General features: G+C 35.3%; 1 protein-coding gene across 1 annotated transcript in view; it reads left to right on the top strand.

Annotated features, from left to right (window-relative positions):
- Window positions 1-24270, top strand: part of Cngl (Cyclic nucleotide-gated ion channel-like) — a 477360-nt gene that overhangs the window by 84107 nt on the left and 368983 nt on the right. Inside the window, exon 5 of the mRNA XM_017629793.1 lies at window positions 13448-13583. Coding sequence (XP_017485282.1) covers window positions 13448-13583 — 136 coding nt within the window. The remainder of the gene's footprint in view (window positions 1-13447; window positions 13584-24270) is intronic.

Below are 24270 nucleotides of genomic sequence, written 5' to 3'. Positions count from 1 at the left end.
TAATATATATTTTGAAAGCCGTTTTTTTCTGTTCACAAAGCTCGAGAAAGGCCGTACCGATTTTTTTGAAATTTCCAGGGATAGTTTTAGGCTAAAAAAAGTTTCGATATAGAAAGGGGGCATGGCACCACCCATACCAACCGAATTTTTCAAACTGCGTATATTTGTGGTAGAGGACTAGAACTCGGTATGGGGATATATACATATATAAGATCAATTCCGTACTAATGGAGAAAAATTTGCAAGTTTGGAGAATGGGGCGTGGCACCTCTCATATAAACCGAACTTTTCATATTGCATATTTCTGGAAGTGTTCATGGTAGACTGTAAGCCTTTTTAAAACTCTTTAGTTTGACATCCACACGTCAACATTTCTCTTACTACATCAATTTAACTGAGTTACAATTTCCAAATAGGTGGCAGCCCCCCTCAAAAATATTTCCAACAGTTATCTTTCTTAAACCTCTTTAATTTGATACCCATATTGTAATATTTTATTTATTTTATCAATGTAATTTATTTAAATTTTCAAACAGATGGCAACCCTCCTCAGACATATTTTCGGCAGTAAGCCTTCTTAAAACTCTTTAGTTTGACACACACATGGCAATATTTCATTTATTTTATCCATTTGACTGAGGTAAAATTTTCAAATAGGTGGCAACCCTTCGAAAAAATACTTCCAGCAGTTATCTTTCTTAAACTTCTTTAACTTGATACCCATATTGTAATAATTCATTAATTTTATCAATATAATTTGGTTTAAAAATTTTAAAATAGGTGGCAACCCTCCAAATTTTTGCGATATCATTGGTTCTGGTATTATACCGAATAATAAAAAAAATAATTATCAAAATCGGTTCAGCCGTTCTCGAGTTTTGATGACCGTGACATACGAACACAACATTTTTATATATATAGATATACATAGAAGATGTCCAATGTGTGCTTTTTAATCTGATCACAACAAAAATTCCACATTATACATTCGTGAATGAACTTTCAGTTTCTCTATTACTTTAACAATTCCTTTGAGTAATTGAAAAAACTAAAGTACTCTTGCAATTCCAGGTAAAGGAATTGAAAAAAAATCAATTACATTTTCTATTCCTTTCAAAGGAATTGAAAAAAAATTACATTACTAGCACGTAATTTATTCCAATTACAATATGAAATTCCTTGTAATGGAATTCAAAAAAAAAAAAACAATTACATTTGAAATTACTTCAAGGAATTGAGAAAGTAATCGATTCCTTTGCTGTGGACTGAAGGCATTGATTCCTAATTACAATTCCTTGTAATCTGTAATTGGGAGTAACTTAATTCCTAAAGGAATCATTACGACCCAGCTCTGTGTGCATATAGGTGCATATACATAATTCAAATCTTATCTTACCGTTTTGTTATTATTATGTTTTACTTTCATATGATTTCTCTGCAATATAATTCTAAAATTAAGCAAATATGTAAGACGTATCATTTGTGTAATGTATTTAGGTAACTATGGGAGTACTCCCGTTTAGCTCCATTAGACGGTTTGTGTGATGATAATTCTGTGTGTGCTCCCCGATTGCTCGTTTAGGAGGTAAAAGGGATTACTCCTCCTCCTAGGACATCCAATGTTAAAGGGAGTACACAAAATTACATGCTTATACACAGAAGCATAGGGAGCAATGGGGAGTATTCGTATACTCCCAAGGGAGTACTCACAGAGCAATCGTACGATGCTCCCAAGTTCTACTGGGTACGTATGTACATATGTCTGTTAGTGTAGCGTAGGGGAGCTACGTTACAAACTTGAGGGTTGAAATTGTTTTCAGGGTACCGTGAGTGTTTTTTGGAATAATTATATTGACTTACATTGATTTAATTTTAAAAACTCTTAACCACCTCTAAGCGGGCTCGAACCTGCGATCCCAGCACCGGAGTCTGGTAGTCTTCACGCAACGCCACAGCCGACATTTGTAAGAAAAGCAATTAATTGCGTTTTATGTTTGGTTTGGCAATTCAAAGGAAGATGTCGCTGAATGCTTAAGTTCTTCGAAATTGTCGAACTGGTAGGCCATCGTTTTAGCACATATTAGTTAATGAACTGGTATTTGTACTGACTGGTTTGGCTTTTCACTGCAGGGTGTGAAAAAATAAAGTCGGATTATTAATGTCGCCACCCCCTAGCATTATTATATACCGAAAAAATTAACCCCGGTTTTTATTTTGAGCGCTCAAAGTTTTCCATGTATTTTATATGGGCGAAAAACAACTTTTCGTAGAAATGGTATAGAATTCTTGAAAATCGATATTTTTCGAAAGTAAAGCTGTGGTTCTCTTCAAAAGACTTCCAGTATTGATATCCAATTGTTTATTTAACCAGTTTTTAATACTAAAGATTTTTTATTAGTCCCCCCATTGCATGTTGTGGAGGTTTAGGCGGACCTAACGAAAAATATTGATTTTCAAGAATTATATACCATTTCTACGAAAAGTTTTTTTTCCCCATATAAAATGCATGGAAAACTTTGAGCGCTCAAAATAAAAACAGGGGTATATTTTTTCGGTATATAATAATGCTAGGTGGTGGCGGCATTAAAATTCCGACTTTACTTTTTCACATGCATTTTTGGACCACCCTAATGTACATATATAGTGTAAAGTAGGCAAGTATGGACCGTGAATCTTATTTTCAAAAATAGTTCACACAATATAGTCTAATATTACATTCGCACTGAACTGAAATCTGAGCTTTCGACCTCGAAATATTAAAATCTTGTTAAAGTGTTTCCACCGCACTTTCTTTGGATTTCGTTGACAGTTGCTAAAATGTTTTTGAGGTTTGTTCGTTTTACAAAAGTGAGGATTTCGATAGGATTTCGTTGAAATCTGATTGAAATCTAAGAAATCGAAGTCATGAAAATATATGCTGGATTTCGCGAAATCTAAAATTTCAGTTCAGTACACTGATTTGTTGTTTATCTAACAAATTATATTCCAATAATATACCTGTAGAATGTGAAATCGTTGGGTTGTCTTTTTTTCCTGGCATACCTTGACAGGTATGAACAGCTAAGTACCTAATACATACTAGTAATTTTCACTGTATAATAAATAAATCTTGTGTCAAAACAAAGAAATTTTTACAGCGAACCCGAGGATAAGGTTCTCGGACAAAAAACTATAGTTATCTAAATTTAAAAAAGCAGTACAGTAATTATTAAACAGTTTTCTATAAAATAAAGGAATTCTTGGTATTTGTATACTTGTTGTACATCCCAAAACAAAATGATATGTCTTACAAAAGCAATGTACATCCAAATTTCTAACTTTGTAGAAAAACTATAAAAAGTCAACAAGGTTGCGCAACGACAATTTTCTAGTTAGAATGGTCTAAAAAGGCTTTATACTCATGATTCAGTTTGCTCAGAAAATAAATTTCTCGCTCCCTCTTGACAAAATCAGCTCTCTTAGCAAGGCACTGTGTGTGGGTTCGTGTGTGTGCAAAGCTTGTGTAAAAGCTGGGTTATGCAAGACTTAAGGCTCAGTTATGCATACTTGGCATTGCATGCACTGCTATACCATTTTTACGTAGAAATCAAAAACCAACAAACTTCTACGTATGTAATGCTGTGCGTTGAGTAACCGCTTACACGCGAAGCTCATTTAACAGATTCCTTATGTGACACCTGTCAAGCAATTCCAAGTATGCATAACAGAGCCTTTAGACTTGACTTGACTTAGCTAGAAACTTTGATGCGATTACTCAGTCGCCTATTACCTTTTCTCTTTGTTTTAATTCTTAGCACTTGTATTTGTACACGTAAAATAGTAAGTGTAAAATATGAGACCGACGCGTAAGCTAGCAAAAACTCAACTGTTTATTCCAATTAAGAGTCGACCTTGTTTCATACAATACACGCAGGGTTGCATAACCAATAATAGTAAATAGTAGTACATTTCATTTCAACTATCGATTACTGATTCCATTTCATTATTAGTTACATATAAATATCGATTATTTAATGATTGAATAATTCAATGTATGCATTTAATTATGGATTATAACATTACTTCACCCTGCGAAATTCCTTATTATTTACATCAACTGTAAATTTTTGTAATTTATGCGATAATAGAATACAATAAAACAATTAAAATTATTAACGAAAATCTTGTGCTGTATAACGTTGTACACCCTGTTTAATACGAGAGCTTTGATGAATGGGTACGTCTCTCATTATTGTTTCATGTTGATCTAATAACTGCGGTGGTTGCGTTGATGTAGCGGGTGGTTCCGGCTTTACATTATCTGAAGGTAACCGTGTGGATTGCGCATTAGGAAAGGCTGCTGAATTTTCCTCTACTGGAATCAACGTTGCTATATCTGATTGTGGATGCGCAGAACCGATATCAGAGTTGTGTCTAGCTTTAAGTTGGTTGGCATGGCGTTTTAAATTGCCATGCTCAGTTTTTACCACATAAACCATTTTCCCAAGTATTTGTGTAATAATGGCTTTTACCCATTTTTCCCCGCTTGCGTAGTTACGAGCAAAGACAGGTTGATTTACGTAAAACGAAGAGTTACTTGTTAATGTTCGGTTTTTTTGTTTCGGCATTTCAAATGCTTGGCTTAATACTGTGCGAACCTGTCTGCCATGGAGACGTTCAGCGGGTGATTTACCATCGACATTCGGCATGAATCGGTAAGTGGATAAAAATTTAGTTACAGCGGCATTCAACCGTAACCCATCATCGACGTTCTTCTTAACTGCTGTTTTAAGAGTTCTTACAAATCTTTCCGCGAGGCCGTTTGGGGCTGGATGGAACGGCGCACATGTAAGATGCTTTATTCCAAGCTGAGCGCAAAAATTCTTGAAATCATCAGATGTGAGCTGCGGACCGTTATCACTAACGAGTGTATTCGGAATTCCCTCAATAGCAAAGATAGAGGAGAATGAGGCTATTGTGTCAGCTGACGTTGTTGTTGTCATTGGCAAGACGAACAGGAATTGTGAAAAAGCATCAACACATATAAGCCACATAGAAGAATAAAATGGTCCGGCAAAATCCGGGTGGCTTGGTGCAGGCCACTCCTCGTAATTTCTGGTTGGAGCAGGATTAACAGCTTTACAAATGTCACATTGATCGGCAAGTTTTGCTATGCCCCTATCAATGTCGGCCCACCATACGTGTTGTCTAGCAAGTTGCTTCATTTTTGATGTACCCCAGTGTCCATCGTGTAACAATTTGAGGATTCGCTGCTTCAAGGCAATAGGTACGACAACACGCGTACACTCAGTTTGGAGGCAGAGTAAGTTATTGGCAATAGGGAATGCATTTTTTCTATTGAAAAAAGGTTGGAGTTCAGAATATTGCGGAAGTAGCTTTTCAGGCCATCCATTTTTGACAAAATAACGAACGTGACTGACGTGAAAACTGGATCTTTATTGGCGTACGTTGCAATAATTTCCGCATCAATTGGAGGGTTGAGTTCCTTAACGTTATAGCATGCTTCCTGTTGATCGAATTTTTCGTCTGGCCCTAAAGGAAGGCGTGACAACGCATCTGTATTGCCATGTGCAGAAGTTTTACGATATTTGACATCGTACTGATATGCCATTAGAGTAATCGCCCATCGTTGCAAACGATGTGAAGTCATGGAAGGCAGTTGACTGCTTGCGCTGAAAATACTAACCAGCTGCTTGTGGTCCGTTATTAAAGAAAATCGTCTACCATAAAGATATTGGTGAAAACGTTTGACCCCGATAATGATTGACAAGCCTTCCTTTTCAATCTGGCTGTACCGCAGCTGATGTTTATCAAGGGTTTTGGAGGCAAATGCAATTGGCCTTTCGCTACCGTCTGCATATGTATGTGAAAGGACAGCGCCAATCCCATATGAAGAGGCATCGGTGGCAAGTACCTACGGAAGCTTTTCGTCGAAGTGAGCTAACTGAGTAGCATTGAGTATATGTTTTTTTAGAGCCAAAAATGCTCGCTGTTGTTCCGCTCCCCATGAAAATGATACGTTTTTTCGCCGCAACATGTTGATTGGGGCAGCTATATGCGAATAATTGGGTATAAATGAATGGTAATAGTTGACCTTACCCATAAATGCTTCCACCTGCTTCAAATTTTTCGGGGGTTGAAGGTCTCTCACTGCTTTGAGACCGGATTCGTCTGGTAATATACCGTTGGCGCTAACTTGGCGGCCAAGGTACTCGACTTTCTCTTGTAGGAAGCAACACTTTTGCTGTTTGCATTTGATGCCGTTGGCTCTTAGAATTTGTAGAACTTTCTCCAGACGCTGGATGTGCTCCTCGAACGTTGGCGCAGTAATGATGATGTCGTCCAGGTAGTTGCCGCAACCTTCGACGCCTTGAAGTAACTGCTCTAGATGTTTTTGAAATATGGCTGGCGCGCTTGCAATACCATATGGAAGGCGTTGGTATTGAAACAGGCCCAACGGTGTGATAACTACCATCAAGGATTTCGCATTGTCGTCCAATTCCATTTGTAGGTACGCATCTTTGATATCGATTTTTGAAAAATGTTTGGCACAACGGATGGCATGGAACAGACTCTCACGTGTTGGTAATGGATACCGCTCAATATCAATTTGCGAATTGATAGCTTGTTTAAAGTCTCCGCATATTCGTATTGACCCATCTGACTTTGGTGCTAATACTATGGGTGCAGCCCATTGGGAAAATTTAATAGGTTTCCAAATACCAGCGTTTCTGAGCCCTTCTGCTTCTTTTTTAAATAGGGACAGTTGGGCATAAGGGATTTGACGGCATTTTTTAAATTTAGCCACTGCGTTTGGCTTTAGATATATCGAGGCTTTAAAACTCTTAACTGTACCAAGTGCGGGCTCGAACACTTCACTATACTGTTCACAAAGCATTTTTTACTTTATTAATTTCGCCTTCAGTAACGCTACAAATTTGCTTGATTTCGAAACCGAGTACGAAAACGCAAAACTAGCACGAAGTTGCTAGTTTTATGAACAGCTGATTAATTTGTTACTTTCCGATGCAATTTTCTTAGAAAACTAGTATTTTCCATCTTATTATAAATTTAAATAGGTTTATTTTGTCAATTGCAACTCTACAGGCACAACAAACAATTACAGGATATTTTGCTTAGCTGCACATCCTTCTTTGCACGAAAAACTTGTGCACGTAACCGAAAAAGGCACTTAAGCGAATTTTCTTTACTACCTCAATGAGGAAGGTATCCGAATCCCTATGAAACCAAATATTGGCGGAGCACTTACCATGTAGAGATTACTGCAAGCGAAATTTTTACCGAATGTTATCTAATTATCTATATAACTACATAAATTGATAGCCATTTTCGTTGTTCTGCGAGATGAGCAAAATAAATAAAAGGTTGTAAAATTAGGTAATTGTATGGCCAGTGCAGGTAAACGTAATACTTTCATTGATAATTGATACTAGTCGCACAATTTTTAAGGCAGGTATCGCCAATGTGCAGGTATGTTGAATGCATCTATCGGAGCAGTTTCCTTATAAATGTTAAAAATAATGCTTTTGATGCGCATTTTGGAGTAGGTATCTTAAATGTGCACTTAAGCATAGAGGCAGCAAAGCAAAATATACTGTATTTTGTTAATGTGAATAACATTAAGCATCATGCCATCAGCTGTTTTTCTTACTAGCAAATAGTTGCTAGTAAAAATTTATCCAGTAAAAATCCAGTAAAACTTGCAAGTTCAGCTGTCGTGTTTGCTCTCTCAATTTCCCGTCTTTTGCTAGTTTTTTGCAAGTTTTTGCACACGAAAACGAAATCCAGTAAAAAACCATTAAAATTAGTACTGGATTTACTGGATAGTGCGTACGCGAACAGGGCTATTGCCTTCCTGAATTTGCAGTTTTGTCGCGAATGTGAGCTGCCAGAACCCGAGCATTATTTAAATTTCTGCAACTCATTGTTGCTTTTGCTGTTGCTTTTCCCTTTGTCTTTGAACTTTTTTGTATATACTGCGTTTACAGGACTTTCCTTTTCAGACACTTGTTCTTTAATCGTCGCAACTGTTTTCGCCGTTGTTTCATACGACTCAGCAATGAGCATAATGTCGGAAAGGGATGGTTAAATTTTTTGTAACGAAGCTACGCGCACAGCATCGTGCGGCGTGTGTGTGATTATTTGATCACGAATCATCTCATCAGCGAAGCTGTGAGAGCAATTTAGTGCGGAGCACACAAACTGACATTATTTTGCAATTCCGGGAAGATCAGCGACATATTCCCTATACGTTTGCTTTGACTTCATTTCGCGTTTAATGCAGCGTTTTTGCTGCATTTAAAATGCAACATTTAGCACTTTCGAACATATGTTTTCGAAGAGCGTTCATGCTATCGCATTTAGCAAATGTACATTTACGCGTAAGCAAAAACAGCCCATAAAAAAATCATATCGCGCGGCGACTGTATGTCGTTTTGCTTCAAAATGTTCCGTTAGCTTTTCCGTTAGCTGTTTGTATGTTTGCTCATGTAATTGAGCCCTTCCAAAGAGATTTTTCAGCAATTCAAAAATTTCTGTGCCAGTCCAGGCAAGAGAAAATGACTTTTGCTTTTCCGCACAATTTACACTATATGCACTAAAATGTTGTTGCAGCTGCTCTAAGTAAGACTCCCAAGTCAGTTGTTCCTTAGAGAGAGAAACTGTGAAACGATGGTACAATGGTTTGACCACCTGCACCACCAGCATGAGTTTGAAGGATGGATTGCATCCACTGGTGTTGCTGCTTCAGCAAATTTTTCGTGAACTCTTGTTGTTCGAGTAATAGTTTTTGAATTATTTCACTTTCGTTCACCATTATTACAAGAATGCGAGACACGAATTGAAGAACTTCATTGCACTACCGCAACGCGTTTTTTTCCTTGTACATATGTATATCTTTTTTAAACCTCGTCGCCAGTGTAAAATATGAGACCGACGCGTAAGCTAGCAAAAACTCAACTGTTTATTCCGATTAAGAGTCGACCTTGTTTCATACAATACACGCAGGGTTGCATAACCAATAATAGTAAATAGTAGTACATTTCATTTCAACTATCGATTACTGATTCCATTTCATTATTAGTTACATATAAATATCGATTATTTAATGATTGAATAATTCAATGTATGCATTTAATTATGGATTATAACAGTAAACGTTTAATTTGTTTTTGCTCCAAAATTGCTACAAAATTACTATTAAAATAAATGTATTTACGCATTTCAAATTGTGATTGTTTTTATTTAATTTTCTGTCTTTATTTGAAAGTCTGTTTTTCGATTGCCAGATGAATTACATTTGTTCAAAAATTATATTTGAGTGGCATATTTGTAGAGATTTTATGAAAAAATTAATTGGTAGCATGATTCTCTCACGGCTCTCTTTGCACTTAGAAATTTAACTTGGAAATCAAAAATCTATAGTACTCCAAGTTTCTAAGTGAAGCTGGTTTTTTGGGTAACTACATATACATGCTGCTCATTTGCCAGACATACAATTTTCATGACAAGTCAAGTCTAAGTCTTGCTTAACTCAGCTTTAAGGGAGTTAAGGGAGTGTCAAAACTCTAATGCCACTAGTGAGTAAACCTTTAATTACTGAATCATGCTTTATACTTACGATTGGATTTTTTCAGCCAACCCGCTCGCGAAATATTTGTTAACAAGTTAAATTTCATACAAAATGCACTATTCGGGTCTTAGACTTATGCTTGAAATAATTCATTTAAATATATTTAACTCACTGAAAAAAGCACTTATTTTTTCATTTTTATTTTTATTTGTCACTCATAAACTTCAAACGTAAAATATATGAGGCGTTCTTTTTCATATCGAACACCAAATTTGAGTTCACACTTACGATTCGCTTCAAATTTTTGTTATGGGTTCTTATCATCGTATAAGCTTACAAGTATGGAAAGCGCCATTTTGTTTGTTTACATTTGAAAACAGCTGAGATCACCTGATTTTCAATTCTCTCATTCTCCGCACAGAGTTACATTCAAGTTTCAGAAAAAACTTTAAAATGTAAATTGAGAAATATTTTAGAAAAATGTGTTTTTATTCATTTGAATTCAATAAAAAAGAAATTAAAAATGCGTGCCAAGTCTTGCATTTCCAATAATAACGATAAATGTGTATGTTCCAGGCAATAATTTAAAATATTTGTGAAACTTATCGTTTTGCGCTAAAATACAACAATGTGTGTAAAATTCGTTGTCATTGCTTCTGTTTTGAATATCATATTCGTGCCTGCCGGTGGAAAAAATAGGTAAATTTGCATTTATTTTCAAGAAAACATATCAGTTAAAATATATTTCTTTCCAGAGCGACATACGGACAAGTAAGATGATAAATTTGTATGATGAATATCGCGGAAAAACTTTTGTATCAAAATTTCTATTCTAATTTGCATTTGAATTATGATATCAACAGGGATGATTTGGGACGTATTTTTTGAAGACAATTTTCTTATAAATATTGAGATTGTTGATTTATTTTAGAATTAAAAAAGGTAGTTTATATTAAAAAATATATTTACACTAGCAGTATGTAAATTACTTTTATTCCGAATTGAAACGATTTTAATGAATATTCATGGTTACCATTAATAGTAGTATGACAGTTAGATCTAAATGCATATTTGACAAGAAAGATAGAATACAAGATTGCGCCGTCCTGGCGGCGATGACATATCTGTACAAAAAGTAATAAAAGTCGAATTGGATGTTGAAAGAAAATGTGAGAACAGCAAATTTTCTTAATAATAAATTTTTCGATAAGGAACGTGTTTTGATTGTGCTAATTTGTAATAGCCTTATTCATAAACAATAAAGTAGCTTAAAAAAGGCTTATAAATTGAAAAATGTTTGTAAACGGCAATTTAAAAAGCTTTTTAAAATTTTTATTTTTTATTAATAAGGCAATAAAAATATGTGATTTACAATAACTTTTAACAAAGGAAATACGAAATAAGGTGATTTTTGCGGAAGTGGGTATTAGTGAATTTCAGTGCATTTAAAGTTTCTGAGGTTTCGTTTACCTTTAGATCAGAATTGTCAAAATTGAGAAATTCAAAGTAGCGATACAATAATCATAGAAAAGAAGATTGCGCCCTGCTGTGATGATGAGTAAATTTACCACAATGAGGAAGAATATAACAATTAAGTGAAAAAATTTTATTTTTACAAATTTAGTGAGCAGTAACGCGTTTCAAGAACGATATTTCAGACAAATCGTAAATGAACAACTATTTTTCCTTCCCGTCTGCTTTGGTTTTGGCAAAAAAGTTGATAAGCTCCTGACGGCGATCAAGTCATTTCAACCATAAAATAATATTATTTGCAAGAACCATTCACTAAAATTGTAACTAACTTTTTATTATTTATTAATTTCTTTTTGATATTCAGCAATAACAAGATGGAAAAAAATTATAAACCAAAATTAGTAATATTTTTATGAATGTAGTTATAAAAGTTCACAGAGGAAACGCCGGAAAACAATGTATTGGCAACAACATAAAATTTATGGCAATTTAGATGTCAACAGAATAATAACTACGATAAAAAAGCATGAGAGAAGTGTGCGAAAAACGGTCAACAAATTTCTTATAAAATATTTTGATTTTTGCTGGGTGTAAATGAAAACTCAATGAGTATTAAGGAAAAGAAAAATTTGAAAATAATAAACAGAAAAAGAGATGGGTGCACAAAAACTTTAGTTAAATGTTTTTCCCAAATTCTTAAAAAGTAAGCAAATCGATTTTTTTAATGTTACTTTACATCTATTTTCTTTTTTATGAATAAGGTCATAAGCATGTACCGTTTTTATAAATAAATCTTATAGCAATATGCTATATATTTATTTATACACTTTTTGGCTGGCAAAATATGTAATTTTTCAACTTTATAGAAAAGCGTATTTAACCACATTACTTTTTTTTAATATTGAATGGCGCAACACAACAACTCTTTTTGTTGCACGAAACCCTTGAACACGTGCCTGTCATCTATTTCTTCTGTTTCGACATTTCGGTATTTTGCATTTCTTTCATTTTGACGTCATTCGCATTGTCAGATTTTTGAAATTCGTTTTGGTTCGACATTCTGCTATTTCATAATTCTTTCATTCTCATGTCATCCATCTTCCATTTCTTACCTTCCATTGCCGTTCGCATCGTCGAACGTGCCTGTCAAACACTGCCGCCATCATGCTTTTCAGTTTGGCAGGCACGTCCGCTGTTTGGCAGGCACGTCCGCTGTTAGAAAGAGATTAGACAAAAAGGGGCATAGGATTCCATACTTGTAAGTATATACGATGGTTCTTATTAACGTCGTTTTAAATCTAAACAAGCTCAATATTTCTAACTTAGCTATTAACAGTTAAACTTTTTGAAGTTGATTTGCATAGTGAAGACCAGTAAATTATTGAATTATTGATTTAAAATTACACCATCGTAACCCTTGTTTTTTCTATAAAAATCATGGTTAAAAAATTGGCGTATTTCAAGAGCTATTTTCAAAATATTTTTTTTTTTTATGATGAGATGGTTTATTTTTCGAAAGTTTATGATGAGATATACATATTTAGCAAGGTGTTAAAAAACGAGTTTTTGCAAAAATTTAAATTTTATTGCAGATTCCGATAGAAGTCCTATCCGGAATTAATATTTGTATGGCATTATTTTTCTTTAAGGCGAAAAACACCTACAAATGGGCGTGGCAATTGCAGGACTAAAGTAGGCAAATCGAAGATTATATTGCGGATTTTGGCAGAACATCCCTTTGTTAACAGCATTTGTCCCACACTTTTTTCATTCAAAAAAAAAGTCTTCTAGAAACGGGCGTAGCAATTTTAAAACCAACAAACAAGTAATTTTAAATCCCTAATTTACTGGTCTTCACTATACAAATAAACTTCAGACAGTTAAACTGTTAATAGCGAAGTTTGCTTTAGGACGATCATAACCATCTTATATATAGAAATGCTACGCCAGTTTCTTCAGCTTTAAAACGATATTAAGATGAAGTCTCGTCGAATACGCGTTAGCTTATTTCATGTATAGAACCCATAAAAAAATATGAAGCGAATCGGAGACATGAGATCATTTTTTTACGAAATCCGTCCGACTTAAAAAAGAATGGCTCATATGCTTAGTAAATTGAAAGAAAAAACTCAGTAAAGCTAAAATATCTAATTGGGGGTAATATGGACCAGGTAGTACATATAACCATATACATTTTTATTTTTTATAATCATTTAAAATTAGAAAGAAATATTTGTTTATTATCGCTCTCTAGAAAATGCATTCAGGTCGTTTAAAATTCGTTTCATGCCCTTGTAGTTTAGATTTATGAAGGTTTCACTTCTAGATAGTATTGTGTTACTATCTAAAATAAATAACTTAAAACATTGCTTTAAACCATAGGAATCGATCTAACCAGCGATGGATGAAGCTCAGAACAACCGTTCAGATATCTTCAGCGATACAGAAGAAACCGCCTTTAAAACGCGAGGACTCTTTTTTAAAGCGTTTTTCAACGCGGCAAATACCAGAAGCACAGGTAAAATTAGCCAAAGATTCCAAAATTTTGTTTTAGTATTCATATAAACTAAATATAAACTAAAACAAATTAGTATACATATGCATACATACGAATACAAAAAATATTGCCTTAGGTATGTACTAAGCCGTATCAGTATACGCATATGAAAGAAAAAAAAGTTGAGTGCGTGTTAGTTTTATTTGAACACTTGTCGGAAAAAATTTGATATAACATTCTTAGTTAATAGCCGATTTTTAAATCTTTATGTCACCGAAATGGCCTTGGCCAGGCATATAATTGGACCTCAAACAATTTTGGTTTTAACAGCCGTTTTCATTTATACATACGTTCACCAGTTTTAGAACTACGATCCCTAATTTTTTATTTTTGTACTATAAATCTAAAGCCCCCAAAACGACTTTGCTAAAAGAAGTGCTAGGCTTTATTCACAAACAAAAAAGTTAAAATGTTTTTAAAATCCAGCAAAACCCATCACTTAGCAACTGCTAACTCTTTCGCTTTGATGTATAATTATGTTAAGTCCTCTCGTGATTCGAGTACGCTGTATCTAGACTTGCCAACCGTCCTCCTTTGCAACGAAATATCCTCCATCCTCCCCAAAGAGTAAAAAGTCCTCCCGAGCGCACTTGCGTACAAGGGTATTATAACCAGGCACCGTAAAAGTTATAAGTTCTACAGCAAAAATAAGTTTTATTCAGCACTAGATCGCCCTCACCCGCTTCGCTGAGTGTATGAAATTTAAAAATTTATTTCAAGAAAACTTAATTAAAAAACAGGGTGTTTTAAATTTTTGGACCATCTTGTCATACTTTTTCAATTAACTTATACCCTGAACTGAATTTGAGATTTTAAACAGATGAAAACCCATTACATGTAGTTTTGAAATGAAGCCCTTTAAAAACTATTTCGATTGATACCCATATTGTAATAATTCATTTAAATTATTGAATAGTTTGAATTTACCATTTTAAACAGTTGATAGCCTATGTGATACATACTGTGATACATATTCAAAACCATTTCGATTCATACCAATCTTCTATACTAACACATATATATTGAAAGCCGTTTTTTATGTGTTCGCAAATCTCGAGAACGGCCGAACCGATTTTTTTTTTTAAATTTCATTTTGATGTTTCAGACGTCCCAAGGATGGTTATAGGCTAAAACAAAATTCGATATATAAAGGGGGCGTAGCACCTCCCATACAAACAGATTTTTTCATACTTCGTATCTGTGTAAGTGTTCATGGTAGAATACTGGAACTTGGTACTGTGATATATGAAATCAATCTTATACTCCTGGAAAAAATAGGCTACATACGCATACTCATGGAGAAAAATTGGGATTATTGGAAAAGGGAGCGTGGTACCTCCCATTGGGAAAAGGGACGTGGCACCTCCTATGCAAGCCGAATTTTTCATACTGCATATCTCTGGAAGTGTTCGTGGTAGAATACCGGAACTTGGTACGGCGACATATGAAATCAATCTTATACTCATGGAGAAAAATGGGCTATTTGAAAAGAGGACGTGGCACCGTACAAACGTATATATATAATCCTTTTGTGCGTTTGTTAGTGAAATCCTCCTAAATTCCCGGACCGATTTTAACGAAGTTTTTTGGGTGCTTTGGAGTGGGTCTCTGGAAGGTGTAGTTTCACTATTTCACCCACCAGTTGGCGCTGGAGTTAAGTTATTACTAAAAATCCTATTTATGATCCACTTTGGCTAATATGCAAGATATGTATTGGTAACGATAAAGGTAATACTATTGCCAAAATGGCTGCCAGGTGGCGTTGCAGTCATTACGAATAATCGCCAAGTTGTACCATTGAGTATATCGAACTCTTGTGTGTTACGATTGGCCCAACGGATGTGATTACGCGTTAAAGCATCATTCGTGTCGACCGCTGTGGTGTAGTGGTAAGTAGTGCGCGCTTTCACTCACCAGCACCTGGGTTCAAGCCCTGGTCAAAGCAACATCGCAAAAAATAAGAAAAAAGGTTTTTTCTTAACAGCGGTCGTCCCTCGGCAGGCAATGGCAAACCTCCGAGTGTATTTCTGCCATGAAAAACAGCTTCTCATAAAAATACAATCGCCGTTCGGAGTCGGCATAAAACTGTAGGTTCCTCCGCTTTGTGTGACAACATCAAGGCGCACGCCACAAGTCGGAGGAGAAGCTCGGTCAAACACTAACATATGTGTAAGCGCCAATCTATTATTATTATTATTATTATTAAAGCTTCATTCGTAGACACCAGGGTTGAGTTGTGGAAGGATAAATCTCAAATCACTACCGATATCTCTACTGCGAGAACCGTTGCGCGCCTTTTACTGTAATATTTAATTTTAAATTACTTTTAAAAAAGGTGGCAACCCTTGTGAGGACTTAAATATTATTCAAAACGTTCGAACCAAAAGTTTCTTAACAATATTTTGTTAGACAACCATATTTTTTTCCTTCAGATAGCTTGCGTATAATTAATTTAAATTTGACTTTTCAAACAGGTGGCTTTGTTAAGCCTTCCTTTGACTTCCATTTTTTAATATAATTTTTAAATAAATAGCTCCCTTAATTGAAGTTGAATTTGATTTTTTTTAAAGGTTGCAGCCCTCATCCATGAGTAGATAATGATTTTACCAATGATCCATACCAAGTTTTAGTAATCTATTAAAAATATTTCCTACACGGTTAAAAATTTCGGTTTTAATTTTAAACTCTTTGGACTACATATATGACCAAACTAAATTCAGTTTCAAATACAAACCTTCCAAGTTTATAAAAAAGAGAGCACATATGTTGGGTTTAGAATTTAAACAATTCGGTTTAAATGTTAAACCCAAACATTTTCATAATTAAGAATAAAAAAAAAAAAAACAATCTTAAATTTCATGCTCCGTCTGGTTGGGATTGAACCCGGACAGCCTTGGTAGCAACCAATTGTATCAAGCATCTTTGCACACTCAGCTACAGCCACGCATGTAAATGTGCTTTCATATGTTGAGTTTGAATCAACACCACAATTCGCTGTGCAAACATATTCTATTTCGGTTTAGATTTTAAACCAAAGTTTCTATATTTGAAACCTAGAAACTAGAATTAAAACATTTTGGTTTGATTTTTAAACCACGAACTTTTTGGGCTAAAATTTAAACCAGAATATATTAAAAATTGCGTAAAACTATTGACTGGTTTAAAAAGTAGACTATAAAAGTTTAAAAAAGGCAGTAGTCCCAGCGCGGTTTAAAAACTAAACCCAAATTTTTGACCGTGCATACGTTTATAAATAAACATGTACACGACACATTTACAAAACCGGCACTCAAGTACACAATACATTGACAAAAACAGTACTAGACTGTCTAGCTTTGATTTCGGAATGCTTACACATTGAGATGTTAGCTTACTATCAATATAGAAGTATTACATATATGTTTTTGACGCTTCCTTCTCAATGATTTTTTACCAACAATTTTAAATCAATAACTGATATTTTCGGTCCCTGATTATAACTTTGTTCACGTAGCGGTTGTTTATAACAGCCAAAAGGAATCGAGATAATATGTATAGACAAATTTTTTCATAAATGCTCAGAATGAAAAAAGAAATGGATTAGGCGGTGACTGTCTGTTCGTCCATACGTGTATACGATAACTCGAGCAAAAGTTGAGATATCTCAACGATATTTGGTATGCGAGTTTCCCTTTATCCAAATGGGCGAAATCGGACTGTAACCACGCCCACTTCCCATATAACTAAGGTACCATCCGTTCTGTTTTTGGCAGGACCGTACTGTTCAAAGGTCTGTCCTGCGTAGTTTATCAAAATAGAAAAACCTGTAAATGGAATGTTTTTTCCAAGTGTCCTGCATTTATCCCGCGTCTCATTCGATATTTTAAAATTAACCGCGGTAGCCCTTTATTGATCAAAATATAATTAGCGTCGATAACTGATTGATAACTGCTTGAGAGTGAGGCTGATTTTGAAGCTTCAACCCGTAAATGCGTTCTAAATTTTGTTCGGTCACTGAAAATCGGTGACGAGAAAATGAAGACCAGCATCAAAAATACCTGTAACACTGCTCTACAAATTTTGAGTTATCGCGTGAATCTAAGAAATAAACGTTTTCCAAGATAATTTTGATTCGCTGAACACGTCAGTACCCTCAATACCCAATTTTCCTTCTTTTCAAAGAAGCGTTTTCGAGATTTTTTTACTCTCATGTAGTTATCAATCATTCTGTAGGTCATTTAAGTCGATTCAAAAGATATTGACGAATAACTGCGAAAAGTACCAAAAAACACGTTTTTCGTAAATATCTCGAAAACGCTTCTTCGAAGAAATGGGTGTTGTTTTCGTGTTCAACGACCCAATAGTAGGGGAGCCCAAGAGAGGATTCGGGGATTTACTCGAGCGCGTCAGATTAACATATGGGGGACACCCTGCACCCTGTTGAGTACCTCTGTCAAATCTAAGCCATCTCTGTAGAGGAGCGACGTGTTTGTTGTGATTTTGACAAGATCGGAATGCTTTTTTTCAGTGCTGCCAATCTTAATTTTTATACTGCTATTCGTTGGGAAATAATATCTAAAATACTCCACTTTAGTAATTCGTTTTATCGCGATTTTTAAAGAACTTGGTGTTTTCAGAACAATATTAATATTTAAAATTGCTGAGTTTGTATAATTTTTGTCCTCAAAAAGTAAAAAAATAAAAGATATCGTGGTTATCAATGGAAAAGACGTACACAAAAATCGTATGGAAAGGCGATTTTTTATATTAAATAACTTTTGCTGCATTGTCATAATATTGAGCCAAATGAACTACTGATACACTAGAATTGAGTGACTGCATGGTTAAATTAGGAATTCGCTTATATTATCGATATTTATGTGTTTTAATATGTAGATTATATTTCAAAATCATTTACAGTATTATGGGAAATTTCCTTATTTTACGGCCTTTACTTTATTAAATTGCAATATATGCCGATACAGACATATATTCAGGCTTATAAGCCTGTAATTATACGTTTTTCTACATTTAATTTGAAATAGTTTGCACAAACGGATTAAAAGTAGTAAAATGCGTGACCGGAATAGACCTGCCGAAAAAGTGAGGTTAAGTTACTGACAACACCTTGTAATAATAGGTGCGTTCGTTTAAAATCTCCAACAGAAACCAACCAACTGCCAAATTCCGGCGAAATGTCATCTGTTCGCTCACAAGAGAGAAATATCCAAAATAGTACGCGAACAGAAAATTTGCAGAAACTTGCAAGTTAGACGAACAGCTCATATAATTTTTGTTTACATTCAAAAGTGTAAAATTTAAAACGCACGAAAACTCATTACAAAGTGGCATCCTGGCACAGCTTATTGATTAAACAAATAACTACTTACTTCTTACAAGTTTAATTAGTCGCATTTTGTAATTTTTAACTTCCAAACCATCAAATTCAATTTTGTGATTTGCGTAAATGCCAACCAGCTGTTTTTGATCAGCTGTTTTCCTGTTGGCAAATTGCTGTTGGCAAAAATTTTTCCAGCAGAATTCAGCAGCTTCCCCTCAAAATGAAATGTCACTTTGCTCTCTCAATTTCCCCTACTTTGCAAGTTTTTTGCGTACGCGAACGCAAAAACTTGTAAGTTTTGGTTAAACATGAACAATTAACAGCTACGCGAACGAACCTTATTACACCATGGGACAGCTGATCAAAATAGTAAAACAAAATTGATAGGTGGATTTACACGAGCGCGTCAGATTAAGAAATGGTGGGTTAATTACATGCTGAAAAGTGCGCATTTCAATAAATCTTCTGATTTGAACGTGACGCAAGGGATTGGGAGGGTCGCAAACTTGCAAAAAAAACGTTACCTTGACATTCTCGAGCGTAGTCATTTTTTTTATTTTATTATGAAGAAAACAGCTGAAGGATAACGGGAAGTATATAATCTGACGATTTCCACATGCCGGAGTAACGAAAATCGTCAACAAAGAATAGCGCCTGCTCTTGCTGTTAAACTACTACAGATTTTTCTACGAAATTTAGTTGAGGTTCCGTACGAGTCCGAGTTACATGTGTAAGCTGAGTGCGCTTACATACAAAATAAGCAAAAATTTACAACCAAAATTTGGAGGTTATGTTGAAGTTGACAGAACCTTTATCTAAATTTGTGTTCGGCGATGAAATTACACGTGTAATTAAGTGTGTCTCTGAAATCGAAGTTATGATATAATCCTGTATTAAAAAGATAGCTTCTCCGTCTGCAACCCAGATTTATCGATTATTTTTGGTAAATAGAGAAACGTCAAATACAAAAGATAAACAACAATGAACGCCGGTAAGAAAAAACGCGTGATTGATTTTTTTTTATTTTAAAATGTGATGAAAATCGAACGAATATGCATGCTTACATATCGTTTTGGTTCCCGAATCGCCCCATAAGCCTTCATTGTTGCAATATTTTGCGGCTACACCAACCCTGCCCAGATATGCTAGTATCTTAGACGTTGTCGTCAAACTCAACTAACGGAAGACCCAAGAAGCGTGCAGCATATATGGGGTCTGTCCACAGGCACAAAGGCGTTAGTTGTGTAGGGTTTTCTGAGCAATTGAAGAGATGTTTCGAGTCGTGGGGTGTCTCTCTGCATGCCGGGCACTCATTTGGCACACCTGCATCTAATCTTCTCAGGTATGAGTTCAACCTGCTGCAGTAGCCAGAGCGTAGTTGGGCTATTGTGGTCCGCAGTCTACGTTACTTTAGACTGACTCCCTGTGAATGCCGCTGGGCCTGTCGATATGCTGATGGCTCCAGAAGTTGCTTTATAAAAATCTGGACCTCGTCCGTCAGACGGCCGCAGTGGTGTAGCGGTTAGCAGAGTGCGCCAATATTCCGCAGGCCTGGGTTCAAGCCCGGTTCAACGCAACCTATAAAAACAAAAACAAACAATTTTCTAATAGCGGTCACCCCTTGGCAGGCAATGGCAAGCCTCCGAGTGTATTTCTGCCATGAAATCAGCTTCTCATAAAAATACAATCGCCGTTCGGAGTCGGCGTAAAACTGTATTTCCCTCCCCTTGTGTGACAACATCAATGCGCACGCCACAAATCGGATGAGAAGCCCGGCCAAACACTAAAAAATGTGTAAACACCAATCTGTTATTATTATAGTCGCAAATAATTTCGAAATGAATTATCATCTCTGCGAACCAAATTCCTCAGTGAACTCAAAAAGAGTGTTTAGTGCACCGGGTAGCATTTATGTTGAAAATAGAAATGACCGGTAATGCGGAAATGCTTCTTTTTAACTTTTAACTACTACTTAACTGGTTAAAATAGTCGGATAACAGAAAATCGGCCGGTTAAGCCGGATTCCGGATATCTACCGTATACCCGGCACATCTTTAGAAATAATCGTAAACCGAAGGAGTATTAGATTAAAATTATATTAAGAACAAGTAAAGAAGTATAAGTTCGGGCAAAACCGAATTTAAAAACCCGGTGCAGGTATCAACTACCTAAACGTCTGTAACAGTCTTATTTATTGTTAATAGTACAAACTTGGAGTAAATGAATGTCCTCACTTATTGAAATATCGGAGTTTTTGTATATCTGAAAACTACCGTTATATGGGAAGCCGGTGCAATTTTAGTTCGATTTGAATCATTTTCAACGAATTGCTCTTTCGTCCTAAGGTTATTAAATGCACCAAGGTTGGTAGAAATTGATAAATCGGTTACCGAGATACACATTTTTGGTCATAAGTGGGCGGAGCCACGCCCAAAACCCTAAATTTTATAACTATCTAATTTTCTGCCCAGTAGTCATTGCAATAATCGATTTTGAGTCAATTAGCTTTAGTAGTTACTGATTTATCGCAGTTTGCGTGTTTCTGTAAATTACCGTTATGTGGTAGGTGGGCGTGGCTATTGCCCGATTTCAAAGATTTTCAACAAATTTCTTAGCTGGATCAAGGTTCGTACCGAGTTTGGTAAGGATTGGTGAAGCGGCTACTAAGATACAGTATTTCATCATCACGCCTGTTTTCTAAAAATTTTATAATAATATTATTTTGCACCAAAATTCTACTTCACATACTAATTTTCAACAATTTGGATCCAATATTTACTAAACTTTCAGTTTTTGCATTTTACGAAAATGGCGTTATCTGAGAAGGGGGCGTGGTTACAGTCCGATTTCGCCCATTTTCAATAGCAACCTATTTGGTTAAAAGGCAACCTATTTACCTAATTTCGTTGAGATATCTCAATTTTTGCTCGAGTTATCGTGTACACGGGCAGACGGACGGGCAGACAGACACGGCTTAATCAACTGCTCTTTTCATTCTAATCATTTATGTATACATTTGGCTATATCTATCTTGATTCCTTTAGGCTGTTACAAACAACCATTATGCGAACAAAGTTATAATACCCTGTGCACAAGTGCGCTCGGGTATTAAAACTAGTAGCATGTAGCATGATGTAACTTTTAGCTCAACAAATATCACTTAAAAATTACTTTTTAACTTATGTATGTGAATTTTACTCATGGTTTAGCTAAAATCACTACTAGACATAAAAATTTGTATTTAAGAAAACACGCATTTTTGAGATTATTTTGCATGCAACAACCTTAAGTTTACTTATACATGAAAAAATTTGGAACTCCGCTCCCTTCTTGCCCATTCTTTATCACGGTTGCCGATTTGGTCCAAATTTGGTCCATTTCTTTTCGTTTTGTCCATTGGTCCAGTCAACCTTTCACTTTATGCAATAGTTTCGCGTTTTCAATTTTTTCTATTTAATTGATGAATATGTTGAATATCGTCATCGTCAGTAAAAGTGACGATACGGCCATCGTCAGCCATGTTACTGATGCGCGGACGATCGTCGACGATGACGATGACGATATTCAGCATAGGGCCGATTGGCGACACCTGCTAAAAGTGTGCACTCGCCTCGCCACTGATCTTCAAATATGGCGTGGCTAATCATCTGTCAAAGCACGCTTCAAAAAATTACTCGGTGACCAATATTAAAGTAGCTGGCAAAAATATGGAAAGGTAGCAAAACTTTAATCATAGCATTTAGCACATGAAAATAATATTCGATTTCAATCGAAAGATATTAAACATCTTGAAATTATTACACCACATAAGTTCTTTCTGATACTGATGTATCCATTTTGCCGCTACTCGACCAATTTCCTGCATTGGTAAATGATGCAGACATAATTGAATTTAAATTTCGTGTACTGAGGCTGAGTGAAGGTAACTTCAAAAACTGTATACCAATATATTTAGAACGTTTTTGGGATCAAGTAAGTTTGATTAAAAATGTATTGGGTGAAGCGGCCTTTAGAGAATTGTGTGATTTAGTTCATAACATTTTTAGTCTGCCTCACAGTTCCGCAGTAGCTGAGCGCAAATTTTTTGATTTAGTATTAATAAAAACGAAATTAAGAAACAAATTATAATTTAAAACTTTAAATAATATAATGTTAATAATATACAATTGTAATGCACTTTGGATGCAATATAAAAAAAATCCTTATACAAATTGAATTGGCATATTTTCTTGATAAAGAGGAATAAACTCCACTCAATTTCCCGATGAAATAAGAATTGGTAAATTTTTTACCATTTGGTAAATTTTTTGGTCGGAAAAATAAATTGGAAATGCCAACCGTGCTCTTTATATAGCAATGGTCGGCACGCCATAGAACAATTGTTCATGCTCACTTCACACGTATTCTTACGCTCTATCGTTGCCAACTTTTGATTTTCAAAAAGCACCAAAAACTTGGAAAAAAGCGTTTTACCACACTAAAAGCAACAAATTTTTTTGAATCAAGGATGCTATTTTCCATAACAGTTTGTATTTAACAAAAGTAAAAAAATTTACGATATATACAAGTATAAATACATAAATCAATACACAAAACTTTTTCGCTTTTTTGGCACTTTGAGCATAGGATATCTCAAAATTCTAGTGCTAGAGCAATTGTGCTCCCAAATTTGGATTCAGCACCAGGAAAGGATGTGTTTTACTCAGGTGGTAAAAAAATCAAAATTTGTACAAATAATTAGAAAAGAATAAAATAAATACTTATCTTACCTGCGTACTAGGATTTTCAATGCGAATAGAATTCAACAAGGTGGGTTTGCAAATTCAGCTTTTTATCAATCATGGTTGTATTTTATGGCATTTAAATTTGTAGATTCTTGTAAATTCAGTGCTGCCATGGCTTTGAATATTTAAAATTATTTCAGGTTTTAACTATCTCGGAGAAATTTTGGTCCAGAGAATAAGCACTAAAAAGACACTAGACACTAAATAGTTTTTTTTGGCGTTTTAATTTTCAAAAAGCACTAAATCTAGTGCGTAAAGCACCAAGTTGGCAACTATGCTCTGTCGTTTAGTCATTGGTGAGACAGCAACGAATCCACTTCGCGAGTGGCTGTCCTGCATACATAACCCGATTTTTTTTTGGGGTTATGACACTTTTTAGTAAATCAGCGACACACATACTTATAGTTATATTTCCTACCGGGCTGCTTATGCGGAGCAGTTCTCTTGCACTCACCAACATAGCCACAGTTTCACTTTTGCCGACCCCTGTTATATACCTGTAGGATCTCGGAATAGACTTAGAGCACACCACAAACTAGACTGC

This window comes from Rhagoletis zephyria, unplaced genomic scaffold (assembly GCF_001687245.7).
Source record: "Rhagoletis zephyria isolate East Lansing unplaced genomic scaffold, Rhagoletis_zephyria_1.1 Rzeph_scaffold_00084, whole genome shotgun sequence".
Lineage (NCBI taxonomy): Eukaryota > Metazoa > Arthropoda > Insecta > Diptera > Tephritidae > Rhagoletis > Rhagoletis zephyria.
The sequence above is the reverse complement of the archived record's forward strand: the minus strand, read 5'-3'. Positions and strand labels throughout refer to the sequence as shown.